The sequence below is a fragment of the Elephas maximus genome, chromosome 16 (genome assembly GCF_024166365.1).
Source record: "Elephas maximus indicus isolate mEleMax1 chromosome 16, mEleMax1 primary haplotype, whole genome shotgun sequence".
Classification (NCBI taxonomy): domain Eukaryota; kingdom Metazoa; phylum Chordata; class Mammalia; order Proboscidea; family Elephantidae; genus Elephas; species Elephas maximus.
The window spans coordinates 77,703,970-77,726,100 of NC_064834.1; the positions used below are offsets into that span (position 1 = coordinate 77,703,970).

Below are 22,131 nucleotides of genomic sequence, written 5' to 3' on the forward strand. Positions count from 1 at the left end.
CTTAAGTTCACAGCAAAAAATCACATGCCTCTAGCCCAGAAATCTCATGGCATCTATATGGGACTAATGTAGTTATACACCCACAGAACAAGAGTTGAGGAGGAATTAGTTTTGATTCATTTTGAGTTTGGAGAAGGCCAAGTCCATGATCTTCCTTCAATCAGCTCTGCTGATCAGGGTCTCTCTGAAGTCAAGAGCCTTTTCCAATCAGGCTGAGCAAGCTCACAAGACATTACAATGGAGACTGTCTTGCCCTCTGTTATTAGTAAGAGGCGTGAGACAGTCCAGGCGCAAGAGCTGCATGAGGGATGGGCTAGGGTAGACCAGGACTGGGTATGGGACAAATGAATATTGCTATCAGAGTCCGTGGTGAAGAAGCCACCCAAGTGAAGAACAGACTGGAATGTGAAGATCACAGATAGGAGGAGAGCAAGATCCAAAGCTAGGACAAAGGTCAGCACCAGTGCCTAGTGGCTGGGAGGTGGCTCTAGCTCAGAGTTTCCTACCATTCAGTCATTCAGGTTCCACTGTTGCAACGTTTGCCACATGCGGTTACCATCTTGAGTATTATTTCCTTCATGATTTTCTCTAAATCAGCTTTTTATAAACTTAAATAAGTGAATGTAACACGACACTACCTACATTAACCTCGTTGTAACAAAATCACAAATGAGGTGCTAATTACTTTTTTCTAATATACGTGAAAATAAACAAGCAAATGAAATAAAAAGCAGCTATCCTTTACTGCCTCCAACCCTCTCCTGACATCCTTCCACACACACCACTGCTATGGGAAAACACTGGACGAGCTGACAAAACCCATTGCCCACTGCCATCAAGTCGATTCCAACTCATAGCGACCCTATAGGACAGAGTTGAACTGCCCTGTAGGTTTTCCAAGGAGCAGATGGTGGATTCAAACTGCCAACCTTCTGGGTAGCAGCCACAGCTCTTAACCACTGTGCCGTCAGAGCTGGATGACGCTGTGCCGTCAGAGCTGGATGGCGCTGTGCCGTCAGAGCTGGATGGGCTCCTACAGAGAAGGAAAGCGGTCTTGCACTTTCCCAGAATGCACTGGGACTGCTCTCTCTCTCTCTCTCTCTCTCTTTTCTTTTTTTTTGAAATTTGGGGCTGCTGGTTTCTTCCGTTTATCAGAAATGTTATTAAATATCAGTGACTTAAAAAATAATAATCACAAACAAATACATACCTTACAGCACACGAAGCTCTAGCATTTATAATGGGATTTGTTACTATTTTAAATTAATTCATGTACATTTGTGCTTTTATTATAAAATATATGTAGTTTATATGGGATAATTTTAATAGAAAGATTGCCTTAAGATGATCATAATTTTCCATTAAAGAGGTAATGGCTTTTATTCATAAAAGCGTTTCTGAGCAGTTCAGTGCCTCAGGAAATGAAACATTTAAAACTAAATTTCTACCCTGTTTTAATAACTGATAAGAAACAGCAGCCTATATCCTCGTCCCCAAGGGAGATTTCTTAGAATCCCAATGCTGCATCATACTTATCCCGTGACCAACTTTTCCCTCGATTCCTAGAGAAAGTCGAAAACATACACGGGGTGAAAACTCCAAGGATAATAAGTCACTCCACAAATGATAATGTTCTGTGGATTATGGACCCTGATTTCATGATAAGAAAAAAAAAATGTCATGTCCTTACGTCAGGAATCTATCAGTGGTCTTATAACTTCTCAAAGTTGTGGTAAAAATAGACTTTTGCCAAAGGGTAAGGCTTTCTGCGAGGCTCTGTGATGCTGGGGTGAGGGAAAGGAGGGTGTTCCAAGAGTAACAAAACGACCTGAAGCTCGTGAGGGCTGCTGATTGCTTCGGCGCTGGGCCTGCCAATGGTACCAACTGAAATTTCTAGATACCAGTTTATTTAACGGTTTGAACCAATTTTTGTTAATCATATTAGAAGAGAGCTCATCAACGGCACTTGCCACTGCAGGTGAGAAGGACGTCTGCTCTCATGGTTATATACGTGAGGACTTGCCTCCAAATGAGCTACACACACATACACACGTGTGCATGCGTGTACTCCAAGCATTGTTTATCTAGTTAAAAAAATCTGTGTCTTATGACCAAGAAGTCTATACTCAAACACACTTCCATATGTGTGAAATGCCTGTATACTATACACACAGGGCCCAAAACACTGGCTAGTTGCTCTGGATAGTAAGAGACTCGTGGAAGTCCTGGGAGCCCAGAACAGGACTAGCATTTGGGGGGTTGGTTCTGATGGGCAGGAGGGGCAGGGGGAATGAAGACGGTTGAGAAGCATAAAGGGTGTTCTGTATCAGCAATCAGCACAACCCCGGCACGAGATGCCTGTGAAAACACCTTTCAATGTGACAATGATGAATGTCTTCAGACTTTAGAAGAAGTCAAGGGATATTGTTAAATTCCTAGAAGAATATTTAGGGTCTGACAAAGAGGAAGATTACTGGGATGGAAGAGCCATCTGCCTTCTCTTGTCACCAGGGCTGTTGGCTTCCCACTGGCACAGGTCTGAGGAAGGCCACTCCCACCTCGCCTTACAGCCTGGCAGCCTTAACAATCCAAACTGAGCTCATCAGAGCTGAGAAATTACTGCCTTTGTGTAAACAGGGCTGGCTCTGCAGGCCACAACCGTGGGGAAAACCCAGAGCTGGTGATGTCACTGGGCTACCTGGCCCCACCCCAACCTCGGCTGTTCCTTAAGGGCACACTCAAAAGAGAGCCACCGCCCCTTTGGGCTCAGGGGCACAAATGCCTGCCCTGCCAGCTGGGGCACACAGACCTCCTCCGCTCTCTCAGCCCACACGCTTTGTTGTTGTTGTTGTTGTCGAGAGTACACACAGAAGAGCATTCACCCATTCAACAGTTTCTACACGTACAATTCAGTGACATTGATGACATTTTTCGGGTTGCACAATCATTTCTCACCCTCCTTTTCCCAGTTGTTCCTCTCCCCCACCCCGTTATCATAAACTCACTACCCTCTAAGCTTCATATCTCATCTTTCAAGTCGCTCTTGTTAGTTTGATCCCATATAGATAGTTCTTAAAACAGCACAATGCTCAAGGCAGACATTCTTTACTAAGCTAAACTATTGTTTCGTTTGGAGCCCTGGTGGCGCAGTGATTAAGAGCTCGGCTGCTAACCAAAAGTTGGCCGTTGACTCTACCAGCTGCTGCTTACAAACCCTGTGGAGCAGTTTTACTCTGTCCCATAGGGTCGCTGAGAGTTGAAATTGAATCCATGGCAACGGGTTTGCTTTTGGTTATTTGGTTTAAAGAAGACTTCAGGGGATGTTTTTGGTTTAAAGCTTTGACATAGTATCACCTGGCTCTCAGGTGTTGTATCGGGAGCTCAGGCTGGAGAGGTGACAGGGACAAGCACAGCCAGCACCTTCCTGGAGTTTACAGCCCTGGAATGGGTGGATGACAGAAACCAAACAAGTGAATAAAGACACAAATAATCACAAACGGGGGTGTGGGCTTGGATCAGTATGGGGGCCAGGTTGAGGGAAGGCCTCCTTGAGGGGAGAAGAGCCTCGGGAGAGGGAGCTGCTAGTATGAAGGGCCCAGGTGGGAAAGACCGTGGCCCAGAAGCCGAGAGCAGGCCCTGTGGCTGGAGCACTCTGAGTGGGGGCGAAGGGACAGCTGGGAAGTCAGCAGATGCTTGTAGGCCCAGGCCGGGGCTTTGGGGTTTATTCAGAGCGGGGGTTTTTCAGAGGGCCTTGCAGGACCTGGTTTATGTTTGTAAACCTCCCTCCCCCTCTTGCCCCAACCGTGTGAAGGGTGGGTAGCTGGGACAGAGTATGTCTGAAAGAGAGGACCATCACAGTTCTCAGAGAGATCTAGGCAGAGGAGACAGAGAGAATGGGATGCATTCAAGGCACATTTTGGAGCTAGACGGGCGGTGGACTTGGAGACAGACTGGAGGTGGGGATAGGGGCAGAGGCAGAAGCAGGGGAGATGGGAGACCATGAGTATCAGCAGAAGGTGAGACAACCAGGAGGTGCTGAGCTCAGAGGAGAGTTCTGGGGAGCTGTGTCTTTGATAGTTAGCCCCATACAACCAACCAACCTACAACCAGTCAGTTGCATCCAGCCGAATGACTCACGGCCACCCTATGTGAGTCAAAGTAGAACTGTGCTTCATAGGGTCTTCAATGGCTGTGACCTTTTGGAAGTAGATTGCCAGGCCTTTCTTCTGAGGCACCTCTGATGTACTCCAACCTCCAACCTCCACCACCCAGGAACTCCTAACCCCATCTCCTGGTTGTTTAAGGCCTCAGGCTCCACACACCCCCAGGGCAAGTGTTTGGATAGGGCTGGAAGGAAGAAGGTTGGGCTCTAAGGTCTCCCCTGGGTCTCAGAGTGCTTTGTGCCTGCTCATGTTTTCAGAACCAAGATGACAACACATGTCATAGGCATCTTTTGTGACCTCCCGATGGAATTTCCTTTTCTCTGAAACCTCCTAAATAGTTAACATAAGATCACCTGGAAAGAAGTCCCCATGGACTAGAGATTTTATAGCTGTCTCAAGCAGAACTGGCCCAGAGCTTGTCCCCAGCCACGCTGCTTCCTGTTCCTCACCAAGGCTGGGTGGGAAGGGCCTTGCCTTTTTCCCCTTGTCTGAGCACCTGTCAACACCTTGACACCTTCTACGCGCCCCCATGTCCTGGCAGTGGGGACCGGGCCGGGGTCTTCCCGGAAGGGGCCCCCACACTGGGGTAAACCTCCCAGTGGCTGGGTCCTTCCGGGCCTCAGGGCGTCCCTGCCGGCGGGCGACGGCCAGGTGCGGAGGCCCCGGGTGCGCTCCCCGCGCCGGGCACCAGGCGGCGCCCCGCTCCTCCCGCACCGGGCCCGCCCCCGCCGCCGAGCCCAGCGAGCCGAGGCGGCGACCCGGCCGGACAGATTTCCGCTCGGCTGCGGGCTGGCGGCGCCGGGACCCGCTGCCTGCGCGCGTCCCCACGACCCTCTCCTCCGGCGGGGACAGCGGCGCCGGGAGGGCGGCGAGCGCCGGGAGATGCGGAGCCGCAGAGGCGGCGCGATCAGCGCGACTGGACCGGTGCCCCCGAGGTGAGCCGGCGCGGGGCGCGGGCGGGTGGCCTCCTGGGGCGTGCGCCCCCCGGGTGGCCGTGCGCGCCGGGCAGCCGGAGCAGGCCGTGGCCGCCGCCGAGGCAGCGGCAAAGGGAGGGAGGCCGCGCGGGCGCCGGAGCCGGAGCGCGGTCCCTGCCGGCCCGGCGCGCCCGGTGTCAGCGGCGGGGGACCGCGATCCTGGCCACCCGCGCGGCGCGCCCCTGCCAGCAGCCCCAGCCCAACTTCGCGCCTGCAGGGGCGGCCCTCGCGCTCCTCTCCATAAACAGGGGGCAGTGCGTGGGTCTGCAGGCGGCGACAGGGCGAGGGGGCTAGAGGCCGGAGTGTGCGAAAGCGGCGAGGCCGAGGGGGTGCCCGCGGCGTGAGGGGCTCCGCGCGACAGGGGAGGGGACAGGAGCCTTTGGAGAAAGTGCTCTGAGTTGCACCAACTCCTGGAGGGGAGCAGAGCGGGGCTGGGTGCGGCGGGAGACCGCGAAGGGGGGAGGCCCCTCTGACCCGCCAGGGTGTGCGGTGATGGAGGTTGGCCTGTCAGTGCACCCGGGGACAGAGGCCAGTGCGGTGCCATTTCCGCGCGCTCCCTGGGACCATCTGGGAAAGGCCCGTGACCACAAGACGGTGAGCCTGAGCCAAGCCCGGCGGAGACTGTGCTGGACCTGACCTAAATTCCTTCCAGGCACGGCAAGCGTTTCTAGAAAGGTGAAGAAATATTGCTGGCAAAATTAGGATATTGATTTGTTTTCAGTTACCGCCGACCACTCTGCAGAGTTCGGTCCAGGAAACTCAAGGGAAAGAGAAGAGAGCGCTAAGCTGGTGTGTCAGATGGAAGGTGGTTGAGCTGAGTGAAAACCAGCCCGGAATGGGAATACTTTTTACAAATCACCGAATTCATGTCCCTTCAGCTGCTCTTGACCTCAGGCACACCTTGACCTTGGTGTGGGAGGTCTTCCTGTCCCAAGTACAACATGAAATAAAGGCCAGTCAAGGTTTTTTTCAGCAAAATAAAGACCCATTCTCATTTAAATACAATGCCCCAGAATGATGCATTAAGCCAAAACCAACCACTTGCCCTCCCCTCGATTCTGGTTCATGGCAACCCCATGTGCGTCAGAGTAGAATTGTGCTCCATAGGGTTTTCAACAGCTGATTTTTTGGAAGTAGATTGCCATGGCTTTCTTCCAAGGTGCCTCTGGGTGGACTTGAACCGCCAACCTTTCAGTTACCAGCAAGTGGGATAACCATTTGCACTACCCAGGGACTTCGCATTAAGTCAAAAGACCAAACCCGTTGCGGTCAAGTCGATTCCAACTCATAGCAACCCTACAAGACAGAGTAGGAGCACCTGTTGGATTCGAACTGCCGATCTTTTGGTTAGCAGCCGTAGCTCTTAACCACTAGGCCACCAGGATTAAGTCAAAGGAGGCCTGAAATAGTGGGATGCAGGTGTCTGAGGCAGGCTGCTGGCCACCACGGTCACTCAGCCTTCCTGGCGCTGAGCTCTGTGGGCAAATCAGGCTGAGGTGTGGGCTTTCTGAGCAAAGATTCTGGGCTTTTGAAAAGTCAGGTGGTGACCAGAAACAGGCCTAAGAGGTAAGGGGTGCCATGAAACAGCCCGGTGGCTGATGGGCCTGCAGGTCGAAGTCTTTGTTCCTTTGTGTTAGTGATACCTGTGGCTCAGCACCACCCCCCCCCCCAGAAAATGTGTTAGCATGAGCTAGATTTGTCTCTTTGGATTAATTCAGATGGTTTTAGATTTGAAGACAGAACCCCCCACTCCCCCCACCCCCATCACTCCCAGCCACATTAGTTGTGGGAAGTCGATGGGGGAGTTACTGTCACTTTGTGGCGGCTTCTGGAACTCCTGTGCAGACGCAAAGTGAATTTAAAGAAATATACTGAGCCCACAAACCACACACCAAGGCCACTCCTCTCTTTTTGGGGGGGATACCTGGCCCAGAGAGAGCTGTTCCCTGGGTCAGCACCCCAACCGAAGCCTGGAGGAGTTCCCGCAGCTTTGCATCCTAAGGAGTGACCTCCCCCCAGGGATGTCGTGTGTGCAAATTATTCACCCTGAGAGGGCTGCCATGGGCGATGGTGGAGGTGCCTGGATGAGCCTGGGGTGTTAAAGGGGACGGTGAAGCCTGCACAGCGATGGGAAGCTGGTTGGTAATGAAGCTGAAATGTGAATTCAAGTCACCAAAACTTGCCTTTCCCCGGACTGTCCCTCAGGCGGCGCACTTCGCTCCGTCTCCACCACCGTCTTCCCAGTCTAGGACACCACCCTTTATTACAGTTCCCTCCCCTGCGGGTTCTCACGCTCAGCGGCCCTTGACGTTTCTCCTGGGATGGCTCCAATGCCCCCTAACTCCACAGGTCCAAAATCAAGCTTATGATCTCTCCCTCTCAACCCAGTATTTCCCAGTGTTGTCTTTATCCGCTGAGTTACGCCAGCCTCCACCTGCTGCAGAAAGATAAGCTGGACTGAGGTTCCCCTGAGGCAATGCCATATCCTCAGCCCTGAGCAAAGTGCCTTACTGTAGACTCTTAAAGGTGACTGTTGGAGGGATGAGCTGGTGGCAAAGTGAAACCGTTTAGGAGCATGTCTCTTGCTGTGTGTGAACCCCCATGTGCTTTTAGTGACCGTCAGTTGTGGTTGGTGGCAGTGGTGTCACTAGGCCTGGCGTCACCCAGTGCAGTAACTCATGGTGCCACCCCGCCCTATGAACGCCTCGGTACCAGACCGTACAGAATCCTGGGTAACGTTTTTGTTTTTTTTTAATGTTACTCGTAAATCCCATGTATCACTCCTTCTTTTCCTTTAATTACTACTTCATTCTCAAAATTAAGTTATTGATATAGGTTCACAAATACTAATTACCACAATATCGTAGCTAAAACACCGGAAAATTTGACAAAATCAGCGACTGGGAAACACGGGCAGCAGCAAAAACCACAGTGCGTGCCTGTAGCCGGACAGACGGAACCACGTGATCTGAAGCGTCATCCCCATTGGGTGATGACAGCTCTGACCCAAGGGCGTGAGAAGGTTCAAAAAGTAAATTAGCACAGAGTTTCAGCCTTGTAGGTATATTGATACCTGTAAGCTGGGCTTATGAAAAATGTTTTTGTTGTTATCGCTAAACTACAGGGATGTTTTTATAGACAGGCATTTTGGCGTTACCTCCTCTTGATAGTGGTACCTGATGTGGTCCGCTTGCCCTCAGTGACGCCTCTGGTGGGTGGGCAGACACACATTTCTGTTGATGTAGATTGAACCCAAATTAGGCCCAGATGAGAAGGCCGTCTTGCGGCTGTGTTACCACTTCTGGAGATGCCAAGGACACTTGCTGAAAAGACTGTCTGAGCTGAGTCGTGGAAACCCGGAACACGCTCCCATGAGGCCATGGCTGTGTGGAGCTGAGGGAGTGTGGTAGAAGCTGCCCTCCCTCCCTTATCTGAGACATCTTTTTCATTTGTAATGTCTGAGATGAAACAGAGGTTGTACTGTCAAAACAGAAATGCACTGTATCCATTTGGATAAAGGCCGGCCGGCCTTCTTAAGATGTGATTGTCACTAGGAAAATAACCATGTATCCAAGGTCATCTCAAGTCTTTTAGTGTGTTACGTCCTAGGGAACCAACGGCGTGGTCCTCTGGGAAGATGCTCTGCTGCCTTCTGGGTCCTTGGACATGGAGCCTGCTCAGTCCCTGTCTCAGGATTCCCTTCCTTTTGTTTCCACCTTCCTGAATCCTGCCCAGCCTTCAAACAAACCAAACATGTTGCTGTAAAGGCAGTTCCAACTCATAGCAACCCTACGGGGTGGAGTAGAACTGCCTCACAGGGTATGCAAGCAGCAGCTGGTGGATTCGAACTACTGACCTTTTGGTTAGCATCCAAGGTCTTAACCACTGTGCCACCAGGGCCCAACCTTCAAGGCCCACCTCAAGTGCCTTAGTATCCACACAGCCCACCTGGCTCCTCTATTTCTGTTTCCCTCAGAATGTTGTTTATGACTGTCCTAAAGCACTTCCTGGACTCTTATCTTAGCTCCCAGTTCACTTGTTCGAATAGTTTATCTCCTCTGCCAGGTGGTCAGTGCTTTTACAGCGGACAGTGTATCTCAGGGAGCCTGGATTCGGGGTTCAGATATGGATTCAAATCCTGGCTTTAGCGTCACTTTGGCTAAACAATTAGAAACCGAGGCCTCAGTCAGTGTTCTTTTCTCTAGAATGGGAATAATCTCAATTTTACACGTTCCTTAGGAGGGTTACAGCTGATACATATAAAGTACAAGGCACATGGCTGGTGCTTGGTAAACTGTGGTTATCTTTCCTCTAATCCGGGGCCCGGTGACATAGTGGTTAAAGGGATCAACTACTATGCACCAGCAGCTCCATGGGAGAAAGATGTGGCAGCGGGGGAGCGGGGGGGGGGAACCCTGTGGGGTCGCTATGAGTCAGAGTCAACTCGACGGCAGTGTCTTTTTTTTTTTAAACACCTGGCACTGTGTATTGCATGTATTAAGAACCAGTATAGTTCAAACAAATAAATTAACAAAGTCAAATGTCTTGTCGGAAACATCTATATTCATGGATGGATACCTTTGGTGAGCCACCATCCTTTCAAAGTGCCAGGACAAATCAAAACATAGGTAACTTTATGTTTCACATGTGATCTTAGTGAGCATGTAAATCCTGTGTGAATAAGTTGTTTTCTATCGGAACGTTATCACTTGCCTCTGTGTGATTCCAGGCGTCACTGTCATTGGGTAATAATGACAGCTCTGACCTGAGCAAATTACAAGGCTCAAAAAGTAAATTAGCACAGAGTTTTAACCTTGTAGGTATATTGATACATGCAAGCTGGGCTTAAGAAAAATGTTTCTGTTGTTATAACTAACTACAGGGATATTTTTATAAAAAATAATAAATTTCTACTGAAATGCTGTACAAAAATTTTATAGACAGCCACTTCGGGGGTTTTTGTGTCTGACCCCATCCATACGAAAAGTTTATTTTGGAGGGTTAGATTCTCATTATTCTGCCACTTGCATTTTTTGGCCAAAAGCAGAGTGCTGAAGAATATTCTAGATGGCTGGAGTTTTATTTCAGCTGTACCCATACTAATAGTGGTTTCTCTGAATTTTACTAATCCCCAGCAGACGTAGGTGTGCAGCGTGGGGCTTTTCTCATATGTGGGCTGGCTGATCCCTTCTTTGGGAATTACCAAGCCAGCCTCCTTTTCTTCTCTCAGTCTGGTTTCCGGTCCCCAAGCTTCCTCCGTCAAGGTAAGCCCCATCCAGGTGTTTCACTCAGGGAGTTTTGATGTGGTTCACAGCCTCTTTGAACTCGTACCACACCCAGCTCCCAGTCAGGAATGAGGGCCCCTGACAGTCTTTCAACTTTACAAAAACTTCAAAGCAGTTCATTACGCTTATGAAATAAGAGTTTTTTTTTTAACGTTTCAGAAAAACAAATAGATATATCCTTTTATGTTGATTCCTAATGCAATAGCGATTGAAGAAAATATTTGTAAAGACCTCTATTTTAAAATATCTTTCAAATACAATCAGGAATGTTTAATTAATAGAGTTCATTAGTGTATATCGTATCAAAAAAGAAAAAAGGGGCGAGGCAGTCTTCTTTTTCCCTGACACAAATATAAACTCCATCAAAGAAATAAATAAAGAAAGAAAAACAAAGCCATTGCCGTCAAGTCGATCCAACTCCTGGCAACCATATGTGTTACAGAGTACAGCTATCTGCTCTGTAGGGTTTTCTTGGCGGTAATATGTATGGAAGCAGATCACCAGGCCTTTTGTCCAAGGTGCCACTGGGTCTGTTTGAACTGCCAACCTTTGGTTAGAAGCTGAGTGCAAACAATTTGTGCCACCCAGGGGCCTTTGACTCCACTGAGGGTAGGGAAAAGTTTGAAGAAAAGATGGTCTTTGGTTGGGTGCTAAAAACCTGAGATGCTTTGGGCAAGTGCGTTGATGTTGGTGTTCACTGGTGGAGAATGAAGAACTGATATGAAAACATGCCTGGACCCCAGGTCTCTGCTGTGGCAGTACTGAATTTGAGCAACAGCTGGCAGAAGGGCCAGCCCTGGGATGATAGTATCTGGGCCCTGAGCCCCCAAGGACACAGTGCAGTGCCTGGAACACAGGGGGCATTCAGTGCAAGCTTGGAGGATGAAAGAGAGGCCGGAGCAGAAACAGCTGAGGTAGAGGGGGCAGCGGGTGGGCAGAGGGGCCTACCCCAGTGTGACCTCACTGCCTGAACACCAGCAGGTCTGCAGCCAAGAATCTAACCTACAGGGCTTTGCTTTTCCATGGGAGGCTGAGAGCTCCAGGCCCAGGACACAGACTTTGGATCGGGGAGAAGGGGATCAGACTGAGCGCCACGATGCTGGGACTCAGGACAAGAGACTTACCCCTCCATAGGTGATTCCTCGTCATCATAGTGGGGACAGTGACATGTAGCCAGCGGCCTGGGGGTCACTAAACCATGGTTGGTGCTGCTATTATGCCAGGCTCCAAAGGCAGCTGGGCTTGACAAGAGGCTGAGGTTATCTGGGTTCTGATTTCTCCTCTCTGCCCGTCTGCTCTGTCCTCAAGGCAGGTCATTTAATTCCTGGTCTAGAAATAAAGATGCAGTTTTGGGTTACTAATGTCCTTAAGGAGCCCTGGTGGCTCGGTGATTAAGAGCTTGGCTGGTGACCATAAGGTGGGCAGTTCAAATGCACCAGCCGCTCCTTGGAACCCCATTGGGCAGTTCTAGTCTGTCTTATTGGATTGCTATGAGACGGAAGTGACTCCGTGGCAACTTTTTTTTTTTTTCTTAATATCCTTAAATCTATGTGGACATTTCCAGCTGCTGAACATTAGTCGCTGATTTTTGTGCTAGGGAGAAAATTAGTTTCATTTTTCTTCTCCAGGAAGATTTTGGAATCTCTTCTTGCGTAGCTGTTTGATTACAATGTATTATTCTAAACGGCCTCTGTACCAAGTCTTTTCATTTTGTCTTTCACTCCAAAAGGATCTTGCATTTTGCAGGCTGGGTCTCTGCAATAGAATTTTGACGGTCTGTGTGCGCATTTTAACGTGCCTTCTGCGGACATGGCCCAACTTCCTTGCGAAAGTGCACGAGTGCCCTATGGAGGGTGGGCGGCCAAGCCCTCCGAAGCCTAGCCCTTCATAGCCAAGCCCTCCACAGCCAAGCCCTCTGCACCCACCCCTCTGTGCCCAGCCCTGTGTGCCCAGCCCTCCGCAGCCAAGCCCTCTGTGCCCAGCCCTGTGTGCCCAGCCCTGTGTGCCCAGCCCTCCGCAGCCAAGCCCTCTGTGCCCAGCCCTCCGCAGCCAAGCCCTCTGCGCCCAGCCCTGTGCGCCCAGCCCTCTGTGTCCAGCCCTCCGCAGCCAAGCCCTCTGTGCCCAGCCCTCCGCAGCCAAGCCCTCTGCGCCCAGCCCTGTGCGCCCAGCCCTCCGCAGCTGAGTCGGCCCTGGAAGAACCTAACTAGGCAGAGTCTCGTTAAACTCACAGGGGAGCCTCGGCCTGCCTTTCTTCTCCAGTTAAAAGGGCTGGCCTCCAAGGGGGACACCCGACTACAGGATTTGATGCTGGCAGGGGCCCCACTGCCCTGCCCCTGTGTCCCACCACCAGTCTGTGTGCCTGAAATTATTGTCACAGGATAAAGCCTTTTATTTGCTCTTTGAGATAGAGCATGACAGGAGCGTATCTACGAGAAGGAACTCATCCCCTCAGTGGGTGCTGGCCGATGAGTCCCTGTGCTGGCTAACTTCCTGTTGGGGGCTAGAAGTGAGGGAACCATGGTGCCGAGGAACAACAGGGTTAGAGCAGCTTTGAGGACAGTCTTGCTGGCTTCACAGTGTTCCCAGAATTGGCCCAACTCTTAACCATTCTGTACTCATCAACTTGTTCCAGTCCCTAAGCTAGAGTGTCCCCTGAGGGAAGATGAGTTGGCCTCAGGGAGTAGGACAGCCTCCAGACTCCCTGCTGGAGACAAAGTAAATCCTACACAGCGCTCTGCCCATTTTCTAGATTCCAGAGAAGTCTGCCAGTGAATACAGCTAAGAGGCGAGTTTTTAGCACAGAAAATTTCCTTGTTGTAGTTGTTGAGTTGGCTCCCACTCATGACAGCCCCATGGACAACAGAACAGAACATTGCCTGGTCCTGTACCACCTTGACAGTTATTGAAGTGCTTGAGTCCATTGTTGTGGACGCTGGGTATTTTGAGTGCCTGCCGACCGGGGGCTCACCTTCCAGCACTGCATCAGACAATGCTCTGTTGCCATCCATAGGATTGTCACTGGCTAATTTATGGAAGTAAATCACCAGGCCTTTCTTCCTAGTCTGCCTTAGTCTGAAAGCTCTGCTGCAACCTGTCCACCACAGGTGGCTCTGCTGGATTTTGAAATAGCTTCCCACGTCACAGCAGTAGGCAGACCACCACAGTACTACAAACTGACAGATATCTGTGTTTCCGGTCAAATCTTTCCTCTCTTTAGTGCACTTTCCCATAGCTTTCCACACAGAAGAGAAAGTGGGAGAGAGGAAGGAAGAAAAGAGGAGAGAAGGGGAGGGGAGAGACTGCCAGATGCTGGGCTTTTTGTCTTCCAATAGTTTCATCCACGGAGGCATGCAAATGTCCCTTTCAGCCTGACTATTCTGGGCACATGTGGGCAGGAGCTAAGGAGCAGGACGCGCCCTGGGGCCATTTCAGAAAGCCAAAGGAGTGACAAGAGCTATACCCGGGCATGGAGCTGATGATCAGCCCCATTCTGAGTCTCTGAAACAGAAGCTTTCTCACAATTGCAGGGAGGACATGAGTATGAATTAATAAAAAGCCAGAATTTTCGTGTTCTTCTATCCCTTTCAAGGATTTACGGTAACTCAGTCTAGACTAACAGAATGTTGCCGTAGGGCACTCGCTTTAATGAATAGAAAACATGTAAATGCTCTTCCAAAGAGAATAAAATGGTTTAGTTTCTTAAATATGTAAAACTAAAACCCCCTTACACTGGGTTGCACTGCTACGGAGTTCGCTCATCACAAAGAAATGGCCGTTTCCAGTGCAGATTTCGGGTCATCTCAGAGCCCACACTGGCTCTAGAAACATCATTCCTGGTGATTCATACTTCTTTTCAGCAAGGGTTTTCTTTTGCTCAGAAGGTTCCTGAGCATCTAAGTACTGGATATCACAAACTCTGAAACAGCAACCCCGCCCTTCATTTAGAGCTGCTGTTGGCCCAGCACCCTTTTTTCCTAAGCTGGTAAAAAAAAAAAAAAAAAAAAAAAAGCTGGTAGCAGCACTTTATTAAGCCATTCAATAAATTACTTTTTGCCAACATTGCCAATCAGCTGAAGTTCACCAATCTATTGGAGATGTTATCGGTTTGCCCATTTCAGTTCCTCTGAGCAAAGTCCTGATTTTGGCTCAATGCTCTATCAAAATGCAAGAACCAGAAATTGAATGATTTTGCCTTGTGTTGTGCCAAGCTATTCTTAGCTGGCCAACAGTTTTCTTTCAAAGGATATTTCTTGGTTTTCATCAAATTCATGTGATATTTAAAAGAGTCTGTCAGACCATTTAGAAGGGAAAACAGACGTGTTTAATATTTACTGAGTGCCTACTGTGTACCACAGAGTCTTTGGGTGGTATAAATGGTAAACATGCTTGGCTGCTAATTGAAAGGTCAGAGATTCAAGTCCATCTAGAGGCACCTTGGAATAAAGGCCTGACAATCTACCTCCAAAGATCAGCCATTGAAAACCTGTGGAGCACAGTTCCACTGTGATGCACACGGGGTTGCCACGAGTCAGAGTTGGCTGGACGGACACTGGTTACTGTGTGCGGTCACTGAAGTTACGGAAGTCACTACGCTGCCCTCTGAGTATCCTATGTCCAGGGTGTGGGCAGAACTGTCCACTTCCAGAGAGTGCTCAATGTAATGCTGAATGCAGAGGAGGGACAGGGCATCTGGGAGGCCTGTGGAAGGACGGCCTGGACAGACTTCACCCCATACAGCAGGCTTGGTTTTCAAGGATAAGTTTTCTTCCAGCCACCAGGGGCCAGAACATTCCAGGCCAAGGGCTGCCATGTGCTTGCCCAGCCATAAGAAGTACTGTGTCCCATCTAGGGAGCAGCAGCTTACTGTGTGGGGCTGGAGCCCAGGGATAGAGAAGATAGGACAGGAAGGGTGGAGAAGTTGGGATCATCCAAGCACCACAGGCCACTGAGGAGCCAGGACTCTGTCTGATACAACAGCAGTTCAAACTTTTTGAGACCAGAGGCCCCTTAGAGGTTCTAAGGAAAATGAAGGATCCATTCAGTAGAAAAATGCATACGTGCGCACAGATGCTGTACGGTCTCCAGAGGGTCTTGTCTGACTGCCCTTCTCCCCACTTGAATTCCAGGTGTGCCCACCTGCCGGAGGGGTGGAGCATCACCACAGAGCCATGAAGGTGTGTGGTTGAGTGAGGGCTGTCTGGTGCTGTGTGCAGGACGAAACGAGCCAGAGTGGAGGTGCATGGGGGAGACTGAGTCAGCAAGCCAGGTTTGTATGTGGGCAGGAGCATGAGGATGAGAACCTAGGTGCCACGGTTCTTGGTAAGGCTGCTGGATGCCTGTGGATCATGAACATGTTTGGAGGGGGATGGTGAGCCCATGTTGTGGGCTGTTTGAGTGCCTGATGGAGGAGCCAAGAGGACTTGTCCGATACAGGCAGTTGACTGGGGGTATTATGGATTGACTTGTGTCCTCCAAAAAAGATACACTGAAGTCCTAACCCCCATACCTGTGAGCATGACCTTGTCTGGGATGGGCCATGGTAGATGTTATCAGTTAATTTAACATGGGTCATATGGGACTAGGAGCCGTCCTAGCCCATCTGAGTGTTCTTCTGTAAGAGTTGAACAGAGGTAGACCAGAGGGCAGACACCAGAAGATGCCTGGGGGAAGACCCTCCAGTGGCCCCTGACTGGTACAAACTGGGAAGGTGCCCACGCTGTCTGCCACTTGGGCTCTCATCTCAAGACTGTAGTCTAGCTGGGAGCATCATATTTTAAGTCACGGCTTCGAACCGGTTCCAACCCTTGCTGAGAATTTGCATTTCCACCCCAGCTATACTGAATCAGAATCTACATTTTAACAAGATTGCCAGGTGATTCTTATGTATAATAAATTTCGAGAACCTCTGCTCCACTAGTTGTTCTCAGAGCTGTTCCTTAACCAGCAGCATTAGCATCCCCTGGGAACTTGTTAGAAACGCAAATTCTCAGCAGGGATTCAAACCGGAATGAACCAGTTCGAAGCCATGTTTTAAATTTCCTTTTAAAACAGAGAAACTGCTAGAAGCAATGAAAATTATTGAAGGGGTGGGAATCACCTTCTGCAGAGAGGCTAACAGAATCTTAGTTACTTACAAAAACAAAGCCGCAGGTGTGGCTTAACTGTCGTTGGACAACCTGGTAGCATCGTCTTTGTCTTTGTCTCTCTGGCAGAACAGGAGGAAGCCTCACAATTACAGCAAGCAGCAGCAGGGAGTCTGCCCTCTATATGGGCTTCTGACCCTTGTTCAGCGTGGTTGTGAATTTCTTGGAGGTAATGAGGGGAGGTTTCTTCCAGAAATTGCATAGAAGCCCCGACAGCAAAACGCAACCGCTTTCTTCCTTTAGTAGGAGAGGAAAGGGACCGTGATGACTCCTTGGCCAGTAAAACGTCCTTGAAAATCACAGCGGTCAGAACCGACCGAGATGACCCTGATTACATGAAAATTCGTTGTTGTTGTTGGGGACCGTCAAGTCAATTCTGACTCATAGCGACCCCACGTGACAGAGTAAAACTGCTCCGTAAGGCTTTCTAGGCTGTAAATCTTTAGAGGAGCAAATTGCCAGTTCTTTCTCCCAGGGAGCCACTGGTTGGGCTCGAACTGCCAACTTTTTGGTTAGCAGCCAAGAGCTTAACTACCAGGGCTCTTCAAAAGTTCATTGTCCACCTTAATTTTAGAAGTCAAACTTTACCCAGGTACTCTTCTGTGCAGGGCAGGGCCCAGGACTGACACACAGGCTGTCATTTCAACTGCATTTATGTGTCCATGAAAGTGAAGTCAGATTCTGAAGAACCACACATTCAATGCATGATCAACAAACAAAAGAAGAAAACACTTTCACTTGTGTCTACTTATTTTCTCAATAACCTTTTCCATATGTTTTACTCTAACAAGTCCGTAAGAGCCAAAGACCTTGTGTATATCTCATGTGAATTTAGAGACCATCTCAAGAACAGATTTGACTCGTTGAACACTAATGACTGAAGACCAGATGAGTCGTGGAATGACATCAAGGACACCATACACGAAGAAAGCAAAAGGTCATTAAAAAGACAGGAAAGAAAGAAAAGACTAAAATGGATGTCAGAGGAGACTCTGAAACTTGCTCTCGAATGTCGAGTAGCTAAAGCAAATGGAAGAAATGATGAAGTAAAAGAGCTGAACAGAAGATTTCAAAGGCCAGCTCCAGAAGACAAAGTATTATAATGACATGTGCATAGACCTAGAATTAGAAAACCAAAAGGGAAGGATATGCTGAGCATTACTGAAGCTGAAAGAACTGAAGAAAAAATTCAAGCCTCAAGTTGCAATACTGAAGGATTCTATGGGCAAAATATTGAATGACACAGGAAGCATAAAAAGAAGATGGAAAGAATACATACAGCCATTGTACCAAAAAGAATTGGTTGATGTTCAGCCATTTCAGGAGGTAGCACATGATCAGGAACTGATGGTACTGAAGGAAGAGGTCCAAGCTACACTGAAGGCACTGGTGAAAAACAAGGCTCCAGGAATTGATGGAATATCAATTGAGATGTTTCAAAAAACAGATGAAGCACTGGAAGTGCCCACTCATCTATTCCAAGACGTTTGGAAGACAGCCACCTGACCAAGCGACAGGAGGAGGTCTGTATTTATGCCTATTCCAAATAAAGGTGATCCAACAGAACACTGAAACTATTGAGCAGTAACATTAATATCACATGCAAGTAAAATTTTGCTGAAGATCATTCAAAAGCAGCTGCAGCAGTGTATCGACAGGGAACTGCCAGAAATTCAGGCCGGATTCAGAAGAGATTGTGGAACGAGGGATATCATAGCTGATGTCAGGTGGACCCTGGCTGAAAGCAGAGAATACCAGAAAAATGTTCACCTGTGCTATATTGGCTATGCAAAGGCATTCAGCTGTGTGGATAGTAACAAATTATGGATAACATTGTGAAGAATGGGAATTCCAGCACACTTCATTGTGCTTATAAGGAACCTGTACCTAGATCAAGAGGCAGTTGTTCAAACAGAGCAAGGGGATACCGTGTGGTTTAAAGTCAGGAAAGGTGTGCATCAGGGTTGTATCCTTTTACCATACCCATTCAATCTGTATGCTGAGCTAGACTATATGAAGAAGTACGGGATCAGGATTGGAGGAAGACTCATTAACAGCCTCTGTTATGCAGATGACACAACCTTGCTTGCTGAAAGTGAAGAGGACTTGAAGCATTTACTGATGAAGGTCAAAGACCACAGCCTTCGGTATGAATTACACCTCAACATAAAGAAAACCAAAACCTCACAACTGGACCAATATGGAACGTCATGATAAACAGGGAAAAGGTTGAAGTTGTCAAGAATTTCATTTTACTTGGATCCACAATCGACACCCATGGAAGCAACAGTCAAGAAGTCAAACGATGTCTGCTGCAAAAGACACCTTTGAATTGTGGTGTTGGTGAAGAATAGACCATGGACTGCCAAAATAATGAATAAATCTGTCTTGGAAGAGGTACAACCAGAATGCTTCTTAGAAGCAAGGATGGCAAGGCTATACATCTCACATATTTTGGACATGTTATCAGGAGGGATCACACCCCGGAGAAGGACATCATGCATGGTAAAGTAGAGGGTCAGCGAAAAAGAGGGAGACCCTCAACGAGATGAATTGACACAGTGGCTACAACAATGGGCTCAAGCATAACAACAATTGTGAGGATGGTGCAGGACTGAGCAGTGTTTCTTTCTGTTTTAAATAGGCTCTCTATGAGTCGGAATCGACTCGATGGCACCTAACAACAGAACCAAGATCCCTGGTAGGTCAAATGGTTTGTAGGCATCTACTAACCTAAAGGTTGGCAGTTTGAACCTACCCAGCAGTGTTATGGAGGAGAGCCCTGGCTATCTGCTTCTGTAAAGATTATAGGCAAGAAAACCCGGTGGAGCAGTTCTACTCTGTAACACATGGGGTCACCATGAGTTGGAATCCATTTAGAGTCAGAGCATGTGGCCAGCTGTAGTGAGGACACTGAGATTTGCCCAGGGCCACACAGCCCTTCCTGAGGATTGCCCGGGGCCACACAGCCTTTCCTGAGACTTGCCCAGGGCCACACAGCCCTTCCTGGGACTTGCCCGGGGCCACACAGCCCTTCCTGAGACTTGCCCGGGACCACACAGCCTTTCCCGAGACCAGCGTGGCCCCTATTCTGTGCTGCTCCTCATGGACAAAACCTTTTACTTCTCCCTTCCATGTCTGAAATTCAGCATCTGTTGCTGAGCTCCTGGAAATGGAGACCCCACACCTGCTTCACAGGGTGGAACCCCGGCTATTTGTCTGTTTAAAGGGAACCAATCCTAACCTTCTCACTGGAAGGTGAGAAGTTACTGCACCAATGCTGAGCATCCATCTTGTGTCTGCCTGGCCTAAGTAAGGCTCCGCATTCCCCCGGGCATGGTTTCCATCCGGCGAATTGCTTCCAGGAGGTTTCTGGAAGGCAGCAGTATGTGTGTGTGTTTCGTGGGCAGCATGCTTTTGTGTAACCGATGATTTATTATCGGGAGTGTTGGGCAGAAATCAATGGCTCGATCCTGTTACTTTACGATGGATTTTTCTCTTCTGGGGCAGTAGTGGTGCCTGAGCTCTGTAAAGACAGAACGCCGCCTTTAGTGGCCGGGCCTGGAAACTGGAGCAGCGTTTGGCCTGCTGAGTTTGTTTGTCGGCCGGCAGGCAAGGCAGCAAAGTGCGTGGTCATGCGTCCCCAGGTGGATACTCTGAGATGTTGGTTAGAATTAGATGTGCTGGTGAGAATTTCTTGGCTCTTTAATGTAATGGGTTTAATGGCAGGTTGGAAGATGCATTTGACAACCCCGTCACCAAATGGTACCACATAGAAAAAAAAGCTAGGGCCCAAATCCTCCATGGGAAGAGCCACTGTGACCCATTGGCTGTGGGCAGCCTCCTTGGGTACGAGGAGCCTGCCTCTGGGTGAGCCTGTGCTCTCACACTCACATCCACACTCACACACACACTCACAGACACATTTACACACTCACACACTCACAAACTCACACGCACATACTCATAAACACAGAGACTCACGCATACTCATAAACACTCAGACTGGCACACAGTCACAAACTCACACACACTCAGACACAGTCTCAAACACATTCACACACTCACATGCACACACACTCATGAACACACAGACTCACGCACACTCATACACACACACAGATTCACAGGCTGGCACAGTCACAAACACACACACAGACTCGTAGTCACACACACACGCACACTCAAGCACATGCAGACTCACAGACTGGCACACACTCACAGCAGGCTTGGGGGCTGTTTCCTCTCTGAGCCACACCCGTTTGCTCCCCTCCCTGCTCCTACCTCTCTCTCCCTCCAGCCCTTGGTAGCTTTCCTACTTCTTGGCTTCACCTCTAGGCTTCTTTTTCCCAAACCCAGCCCAGCTGCACCCACTTCTGCAGGCCCTGCCTCCAGGGACTCTGGGTTTGGCGGATTAAGCGCTGACTCCAGCCAGCCCCGGTAGTGGTGGCAGTCGCTCCATCAGCAGCTGTGGCCACCTCGTGCCCTGGCCCCTTTCCCACCCTTACAGCCCTGCCCAGCCCCGGGGCCTCGAGTTGCTGCTTTACCCCGTCAGTGCTACGGACGTTCCATTCCTTTGAAATGAGTAATAGCAAAGCGAGTCCAAGAAATGCCCAGTATTTTCCCCTTGTTGTTGCCCAAGTGATTATCCAACGGCCATGTCACATGAGGAGGTTCACGGGGGCCACTCCAGGAGGATATGGCACCACCTCAGTGGGCAGGGCGCCTCGGGGACTGTCGGGGAGACCTGCCCCAGCCCCAGGACCCTTAGCTACACAGGGGCTGCGTGCTGCAGGTCCAGGAGGAGCTGGCTGGTGGAACACGGGCACTTTGGCTCCTGACTTGAAACTCATTTTGGGTTAGTTTTGAGGGCTCCACGGAGAGGTTTTTGCTTTTAGAAAAATTCTGTCAAGATATTCTGCTGTTGGATACACAACCTTTCTTTAATGCAGTATTGAAACTGCATATTTTTGACTCCTAGGGATCTCCCTCAGGATCTGGGAATGAATCTGGTGTTTCGGGTTAATCCTGTGAAGGTCTGGCCCTGTTCCCTACCCTGACTCCCCTCTGCCTGATCTCTGGTTGGTGGGAACTGAACCCCTGAGCCATCAGAGCAGATCCAACTAGTGCCACTAGTCATGGTGCCATGGTGTCTCTGCTGGCTGAAGGGGAAGAGTTTCCCTGCAGAAGGAGTAAGCTGGAAAATATCCATGACAAGTACAAGGTGCGTTTGGGCAGAGGTTTAACTGATGTGTCAAGATGCATGAGAAATACAGTTAACCACGGCTTGGGGCAAGAGCTGTTTCGGGAAGCTGGCTGCACGGACACGGTAAAGCAGCACAGGAGAACGTGCACTGAAGCTGCTTCTCTAGAGCAGGCACTTGCAATTTAAATAGGGATGAATTATAGGGTCGAGAGGCAGCTCCTTTCACTAGGGCGGCAGGGAAAGTGGGTTTTTAGAGGCAAGACCAGGAGGTACGCCGTTGTCAGCAGGACTTCACCATCAGCTAGAAGTTCCTGTTTTCCCTTCCTCCTTTTGCTGAACCCCTGGCGTGCTAAAGACCCA

At 49.4% G+C, this 22,131-nt stretch overlaps 1 protein-coding gene across 2 annotated transcripts in view; it reads left to right on the top strand.

Moving 5' to 3' along the window:
- Positions 1-4,905: 4,905 nt before the first annotated feature.
- The window catches only part of PTPRE (protein tyrosine phosphatase receptor type E), a 169,409-nt gene continuing 152,183 nt past the window's right edge, over positions 4,906-22,131 (top strand). For both annotated transcript variants that reach the window (XM_049854853.1, XM_049854852.1), the window contains exon 1: positions 4,906-5,098. Coding sequence is in view for 1 of the 2 variants with exons in the window: in XM_049854852.1 (XP_049710809.1) it covers positions 5,046-5,098 (53 nt within the window). In the remaining variant the exon portion in view is untranslated. The remainder of the gene's footprint in view (positions 5,099-22,131) is intronic.